The sequence below is a fragment of the Sinocyclocheilus rhinocerous genome, unplaced genomic scaffold (genome assembly GCF_001515625.1).
Source record: "Sinocyclocheilus rhinocerous isolate Xijiao unplaced genomic scaffold, SAMN03320098_v1.1 scaffold1403, whole genome shotgun sequence".
In the NCBI taxonomy this organism is placed as follows: domain Eukaryota; kingdom Metazoa; phylum Chordata; class Actinopteri; order Cypriniformes; family Cyprinidae; genus Sinocyclocheilus; species Sinocyclocheilus rhinocerous.
The window spans coordinates 23,322-31,541 of NW_015641009.1; the positions used below are offsets into that span (position 1 = coordinate 23,322).

General features: G+C 36.2%; 1 protein-coding gene and 1 long non-coding RNA gene across 2 annotated transcripts in view; both read right to left on the minus strand.

The window, feature by feature from the left end:
• Positions 1-167: 167 nt before the first annotated feature.
• Positions 168-1,561, minus strand: LOC107753465 (uncharacterized). The gene is made up of 3 exons (XR_001641471.1): positions 1,541-1,561; positions 1,279-1,421; positions 168-199 (listed from the first exon to the last, which is right to left on the minus strand). It is a non-coding gene; the product is annotated as an uncharacterized LOC107753465 (long non-coding RNA).
• A 700-nt stretch (positions 1,562-2,261) lies between these two features.
• Positions 2,262-8,220, minus strand: part of LOC107753471 (protein FAM63A-like) — a 12,046-nt gene continuing 6,087 nt past the window's right edge. The window contains exons 4-9 of the mRNA XM_016569622.1: positions 4,911-5,069; positions 4,730-4,832; positions 4,517-4,610; positions 4,395-4,473; positions 4,015-4,155; positions 2,262-2,772 (exon numbers count right to left, since the gene is read on the minus strand). Coding sequence (XP_016425108.1) covers positions 2,692-2,772; positions 4,015-4,155; positions 4,395-4,473; positions 4,517-4,610; positions 4,730-4,832; positions 4,911-5,069 — 657 coding nt within the window. The 3' untranslated portion in view covers positions 2,262-2,691. The remainder of the gene's footprint in view (positions 2,773-4,014; positions 4,156-4,394; positions 4,474-4,516; positions 4,611-4,729; positions 4,833-4,910; positions 5,070-8,220) is intronic.

Sequence of the window (8,220 nt, forward strand, 5' to 3'; positions counted from 1 at the left end):
TAATCACCTGGTCGATCTGCATTTGCTGCTGCTGTTGTGCGGAGGGCTGGCTGGCTGCTGAGGGTTTCTGGGAAGGGTGACACAATCTGAATTCTGAGTCACAGAAATTCCCATCCCCCTCCACATTATGGAGACTCTCCCACACCACGCTCTCCTCCTGCAGGAAGCCCTGATCTGTGACCAGCAGGTAAAGGTGACCCTGCAAATTAACACATTGAACATACTGATCACTGGTCAGCAGACCAAATAACAGCGACAAAGCCATTTGAATTTCAAATGCATCTCAGTAAGCAATTCAGTGAGGTTCAAGTACCATTATCATATTGACATACAACCTGAAATGTGTTGCTTTTATGCAACATGTGACATGTGATGTTTGCACACAAGGCATCATCTAATTAATTGCACTTTAACATTTTTTCAGTACAAAAATCTGAACAATATGAAGATTGTGGTTTCATTTTTTCTAACATAGACTCAAAGTTTTTTGGATATATTTTTTCTATAAATCAGAAACAGCCAGAAAAACAAATTTTCACTGTTTTTTGAGGAATAAAATGTTAAAATCAGGTCAATTATACATTGATAAACCTCTCTGTAAAAACCTTAAGAATAGAGATTAAACTGTCATTTTGGTGTAAGTGCAACAGAAGTGGAGATTTTTGGCTCAGTGCAGAAGAGAAAAAGCCTTTTCAGAAATCTTTAAAGAGATGCAAATAGATAAAGTGCAATAAAGTGGTGTATTTTGGATGTTTTCTTTGTATATAGTCAGAAACATCCCTTTATGAAAAGCCAAATTGCATAAAAAAAACAGCGTTTTTGCCTGTAGTATCTTGCCTTAACTTAAAATAGGTTTATAATAGCAAAATCTCTGCATTAAAGTGCATCTTTCTGCTCAAAATGTGAGCAAAATGCATTTACTCAAGCTGAATGTTTAACTTGGGCTCAAAAAACTAATTTTTGCTATAAAAATCTGCCCCAAAATCTTCTTTTTTTTTTTGGTGGTGGTGGTGGTGGTGGTGGTGGGGGTGGGGGTTAAGTCAGTGGCTTCCAGCAACTCCAGCAACTCAAACATTCTTCAAAATATTTTCTTCAAATTTTTTCTATTGAACAGATAAAAGTAACATGTTTTCTTTGTATATAGTCAGAAACATCCCTTTATATCATCCCTTTTTTTTTGGTGGTGGTGGTGGGTTTAAAGCGGCTTGACGTCGCTGGGGTTGTTGTAATCAGCTTAGCTGCTATGGAGAGTGTTGGTGTGGGAAGGCTGCTAAACACCTTGTGCTTTATCATAGTGCTGAAGTGGTTGTTCCTGAAAAATACAGACAGTTCTCCTTCCTTGGCTGTCGTGTTGAGCTCACACAGGCCGTGATACGACAGCTGGGTTGCTGTGGACTCCAAGAATTGCTCTGCTATCAAACCTGTCAACAAACAGACATTAAGATTTACTATCAGCCATTAATACAATGCTGAGGAGTCCACACACCTGTGATATACAATATCTGAGCCATTTGTGTATAAGAAATAACATTAACTGTACCTTCACTGACTTGACTGCTATGAAGAAACTTTTCTTGTTTTTATCAATGTTAAAAACAGCTAAAATATTATTGACCATTTTTTGCAGGATTCTTTGATGAATGGAAAATAAAAAAACAGCATTTATTTAAAATGGAAATCTTTGTAACAAATGTCTTTACCATCACTTTTCGTTCGTTTAATGTATCCTAATTTCTTTTTCAAAAAAAATTACCCCAAACTTTTGCATGCTTATGAAAATTCCTTGTCTGAATAAAATCAGAGACTTTGACGCATTGGGATTTTTTTCCCCCTTTAAATCTGGAAAAATTATTTTTAAAGTTAAATTATGAAATAAAAAGAGTGACACTTTAATTCTCTGAATCCAAATGTGCATACATTTGTGACATTGATCATGTCTCTCTTTGTACAGCCAGCCAGATGTTCCGTCTTCAATTAAAGCACATATGCTCTTTTATTTATGATCATCAGGTTTGTATTAGACAAAAATGCAAAATAGAAGCATTTTCACAAAAGCTCTCAGATTTTGGAGCCCATTGTGCATGTGCTTATGATAACACTAAACTGTGTATGTGTGCAAAATGATTTTGATGACTGCACAAAAAACGCTGCACTTAAGTTTCTTTGTGTAATACCAATATTCCAGACGTTTCATAAATCAATGGCCACACATTTCCTGTTAACAGAGGTGGCTTTTATTAGCTCAGCTTACAGGATCCAGGGAGCTCCACGGAGCCCTGTGTACTTAGTGTACTGTACATCACTTTGGATGAAAAGCCGATGACAAGTAACTATGTACAGATCAACTTGAGACAGTAGCATTTCAGTGTAATATTAAATTCTTATTACAATACCTGATTATTTACCATTACAGTCTTCAATCTTTAATGGCATAGTTAGGAGCTCAAACAAACGCTCATTAGTGCTTGGAAACAATTGCTACCTTTATTTGGTCCAGTAGACAACGATGAGCAACAGTTCCAACCATGAGGATAAAGGAAAGGCGAAAACGAGGGGTCAACTGTACTGTAAAGGCAGGCTTGGCATTGGGACGACAGGTCTGCTAAGAGTGAAGTCCCATGTTTCAGTAGTGGTACAGAAGAAGCTGAACTGGATTTGAGAGTCTGGTTATGGTGGTTAGTGGACTTTGACCTAAAGAATACAGCAATCCGAGTCGTCCTTCTTTTCCCGGCGCCTCTGTCCTCCGTGCGGAGACGCGGCCTGACCTCTCATCTGCAGGGATATGAAGAAAGAGTTCAGTTTCAGTAAGTCTTCTTTCTGAATTTTGTCACTACACTACTGCAGAAACCTTTCACTGAGTGGGGAAAGTTTACAAAGGGCATCTGACAACAGCTTTAAGCTTTTTAAAGGAATAGTTCTTTAAAACTTTCTTATGTATCTTCTTGGAACCAGTGGAAGCTTTTTTTTGGGAGCGATTTTGTTTTTTTTCCCCCTCAGGAAAAAAAAAAAAGAGAGTTTACAATCTCACAATATAGACATTTTTTTCAGAATTTTGAATTTACATTTTGCAATTTTGACTTTTTTTTTTTTTTTTTTTTTGTAAGAAAAAGTTTATATCTCGCAATTTTGACATTTTTTCAGAATTCTTACATCCAGCAATTCTGTTTTTTTGTTTTGTGATTGTTTCTGCTACGGAATTTAATTAAAAAGGGTAATTGTGAATGTTTAATCGCACAATTCTTTTTTTATTCTTTTCTTCTCAATTTCTTTTCTCAGAATTGTGAGGACAAAAGACAAAATTGTGAGAAGCTGGAAAAATTCTGTATTTCAACAGAATTGTGAAAGAAAAAGTCTGAATTATTATAATTTTTTTAAAATCCCATTGCAGAAACAAGCTTCCCTACCACATCATCACAGACACAGTTCATAGAAAATTCTTCAAAATATCAGAAAGAATCATAACAGGTTTGTAACGACATGAGGGTGAGTAAATGATGACAGAATTTTCATTTTTGGGTGAACTACACTACCTTTTAAAAAAAAAAAAAAAAATTTTCCAGCAACAATACATTAAAATGATCAAAAGCAACAGTAAAGACAATGTTACAAAAAGTTATATTTAATCTATTTCTATTTTTCTATTCATCTGGAAAAAAAATTAAGCAGCACTCTTTTCAACACTGATAATGAGAAATGCTTCTTGAGAACTAATATTAGAATGATTTCTGAAGAATCACGATGCTGAATCCATCACAGGAATAAATTACATTTTAAACTGTTAACATAGAAAACATTTCTGTTAAATTGAAACGAGTAAAACAAATGTGTGTAAATCATTCATGAATCTACTCTTTTGTAAATCGCTGCACTGTATTGAATACAACGGTTTCTAAATGATTTACTCAGGCATTCATTCTGCTAGGGTTTCATGAATAAAGCCAATTTAATCTCAAAGAATGCTTCCCTGAAGTTTCATGCACAAGCGTTTCCTCCGGAAGGGAAGACAGGAAGTACCTGTCCTGCTGAGGGCTGGTGCTGTTGTGTTTGTGGCTGCTGGTACTCCTCCTGCTGCAGCTGTCTGGCCAGCTCAAGATCACTCATGGGTCCAGGAGCTTCACCCTGCTGCTGCTGCAGGGACATCGCCACCAGATAGTCCTGGATAACACATCCAAACATTCACTGAATCGATCTTAAACCAATGTTGGGATACATTCCAACATGAAACAGCTTTCTCAAAGCATTTAACTTAACATAAAATGACCTATTTCTGAGTGAAACTGCATAATCGTTGGGTAAGAATGTAGATTTGTTTTGCATTGGGATGTTAAGGCTGTGATATTCTTGGTTACTCTTACACCTATATGATAGGAAAAAGCAGGCAAAATCATAATCTCCTGGTCGATCTGCATTTGCTGCTGCTGTTGTGCGGAGGGATGGCTGGCTGCTGAGGGTTTCTGGGAAGGGTGACACAATCTGAATTCTGAGTCACAGAAATTCCCATCCCCCAAATACAGACAGTTCTCCTTCCTTGGCTGTCGTGTTGAGCTCACACAGGCCGTGATACGACAGCTGGGTTGCTGTGGACTCCAAGAATTGCTCTGCTATCAAACCTGTCACCAAACAGACATTAAGATTTACCATCAGCCATTAATACAATGCTGAGGAGTCCACACACCTGTGATATACAATATCTGAGCCATTCGTGTATAAGAAATAACATTAACTGTACCTTCACTGACTTGACTGCTATCTGTCGAGTGCTTGAAATCTATGATCTTCTCCACCAGTTGGTTGTAGCTGAGTTTGCCCACTGCAGACACCACCTCAGGACTCTGAAGCAGAATGGAGCACTTGTATTGTTGTTTGGATACACAGAATTCACACGTTATATCATTTTTCTGCTGACGTACCTGTGGGTCGACAAGCCAGCCGTGGTAGAGCAGAATGTCAAGCAAATCAAAGACGATGCACTCAGGAGTGTACTCAAAATCCGACACACCTGTAAAACGCACATTAACGTCGAGGCCTGTGGACAACTTTGGCAGCACAGCCATCGTGTCGCTCATGTTCTGTGAAGGGAATGAGAAATGCAATTAAAAACAAAATCTTCGGAGACAAAAATATACACAAATGCATACAGGCTAATTTATGACGGTTATGTTATTGGCCTCAGCATCTGATATATTGAGATATTTGGGTCAAGTGGAAGATAGTATGAGTAATATTTACCACAAAACATGCTGACTGCTCTGACTGACTAACCTATTAAGTTGAAATCACAAAATTGCATTAAGAAATTATTTAATTAATTACAGTTCAAAAGTTCTTTCTAATTCTTTCTAAAAGTTATTCTAATTTGCTGATTTGGTGCTCAAGAAACATTTCTTATTATTATTAATGTTCAAAAGTTTTTATTTGAAATATAATTTTTTTGTAGCGATATAAATGCCTTTGCTGTCACTTTTGACAAATTAATGTCAACCTTGTTGAATAAACATATTAATAAAAAAAAAAACTAAAAACCTTGATTATTTTTGTTTGCAATTCTCAAGACAAGCCAATAGCAGACTGTATAAATAATAAATTATAATCTGAAATATTCTAAAAGAAATCATGTATACATTTTTCATTTATTATTTTCACCTATATTATAAAAAATATGAATTGAAAAAGATTAAACTAAATATGAGAACATTAGCATTATCTTGCATAAGCTTCGAATCTAATCCATTTAATTTTCAGTCGTGAGCAAAAAGGAACAGCAAGGGCACATGAACAAAAGGAGGCTTTCATTTGTGCATCTATAAGCACAAACACACGTTGTAATTGTTGGAATTGCTAATGAAGGGATCACAAGCCTTCGTTCACAGATTGAAGACCTCATTCACAATATCTGATTGTATATGTCTTTTGGTTCTGAGGTTTCCAGCGCAGCCCAGCTGCTTAACATGTTAATTATATTCACTAGACATGTGCAGAGCTGAGCCTGTTACAATGGTTCTCCCATACTACGATTTACCTGCTGGAAATTGAGCTCCATGCCTTCTGCTTTCTCCCGCGGTTTGATGGACAGCACACATTCACCTAGAACGAGAAAAAGTTGGGCTTAAGCATTTCAAAAACACTTCAGCTTTCTGCCAAATTTGCATTGGGATGTTAAGGCTGTGATATTCTTGGTTACTCTTACACCTATATGATAGGAAAAAGCAGGCAAAATCATAATCACCTGGTCGATCTGCATTTGCTGCTGCTGTTGTGCGGAGGGCTGGCTGGCTGCTGAGGGTTTCTGGGAAGGGTGACACAATCTGAATTCTGAGTCACAGAAATTCCCATCCCCCTCCACATTATGGAGACTCTCCCACACCACGCTCTCCTCCTGCAGGAAGCCCTGATCTGTGACCAGCAAGCAAAGGTGTGGAAGATAGTATGAGTAATATTTACCACAAAACATGCTGACTGCTCTTAGCTAACCTATTAAGTTGAAATCACAAAATTGCATTAAGAAATTATTTAATTAATTACAGTTCAAAAGTTCTTTCTAATTCTTTCTAAAAGTTATTCTAATTTGCTGATTTGGTGCTCAAGAAACATTTCTTATTATTATTAATGTTCAAAAGTTTTTATTTGAAATATAATTTTTTTGTAGCGATATAAATGCCTTTGCTGTCACTTTTGACAAATTAATGTCAACCTTGTTGAATAAACATATTAATTAAAAAAAAACTAAAAACCTTGATTATTTTTGTTTGCAATTCTCAAGACAAGCCAATAGCAGACTGTATAAATAATAAATTATAATCTGAAATATTCTAAAAGAAATCATGTATACATTTTTCATTTATTATTTTCACCTATATTATAAAAAATATGAATTGAAAAAGATTAAACTAAATATGAGAACATTAGCATTATCTTGCATAAGCTTCGAATCTAATCCATTTAATTTTCAGTCGTGAGCAAAAAGGAACAGCAAGGGCACATGAACAAAAGGAGGCTTTCATTTGTGCATCTATAAGCACAAACACACGTTGTAATTGTTGGAATTGCTAATGAAGGGATCACAAGCCTTCGTTCACAGATTGAAGACCTCATTCACAATATCTGATTGTATATGTCTTTTGGTTCTGAGGTTTCCAGCGCAGCCCAGCTGCTTAACATGTTAATTATATTCACTAGACATGTGCAGAGCTGAGCCTGTTACAATGGTTCTCCCATACTACGATTTACCTGCTGGAAATTGAGCTCCATGCCTTCTGCTTTCTCCCGCGGTTTGATGGACAGCACACATTCACCTAGAACGAGAAAAAGTTGGGCTTAAGCATTTCAAAAACACTTCAGCTTTCTGCCAAAGGTTGTGTGATTTGAGAAGTGTCACCTTTTCATGTCAAACATATTTGTATTGTTTGTGAAAGCACTTCTTGTTTATCTCCCCATCACTCAGCAACATAACATGTTTATCTTTCTAGCTATGACCTAATAAGAGAGGTGATATACAGTGGCTCCAAAAAATATTTGGACACTTAAGCCACACTTAAAATATCATTGTATTAGAGAAATGTAAGTACGTAAATATAAATACTATGCTAGTGACACCACTTGGTTAATAGGAATTTTAAAAAATGGATAAGAAAAGTTAAGAGATTTTTTTTTTACAGTTTGAATTTTGTTATTTAATGCAATGCAGTGACATTCATGTATGTGACTTCAATGTGCAAACGTTTCCAAATACATTTTTGGGACACTGTAAAAGAAAACCTACACCCATAGCTGATCAAGAGTGGTAGTTAAAGGAATAGTTCACCCAAACATGAACATTTGCTGAAAATTTACTTAGGCCATTCAAAATATAGGTGAGTTTGTTTCTTCATGAGATGTAACAGATGTAGAGAAATCTAACATTACATCACTTGCTCACCAATGGATCCTTTGCAGTGGATGGGTGCCGTCAGAATGAGAGTCCAAACAGGTGATAAAAACATCACAATAATCCACACAACTCCAGTGAAGCAAAAAGCTGCATGTTTGTAATAAACAAATCCATCATTAAAGTGCCCCTATTATGGGTAATGAAAGGTTCATATTTTGGTTTTGGGAGTCCCCAACAACAGGTTGACATGTATGCAAGGTATATAAAAATAAAAAAAGCAGTCATTGTCTTATAATATGCATTTATTTTTACCTTACTTGCTCAACGACTCCCAAACGATTCGCTCAACGATT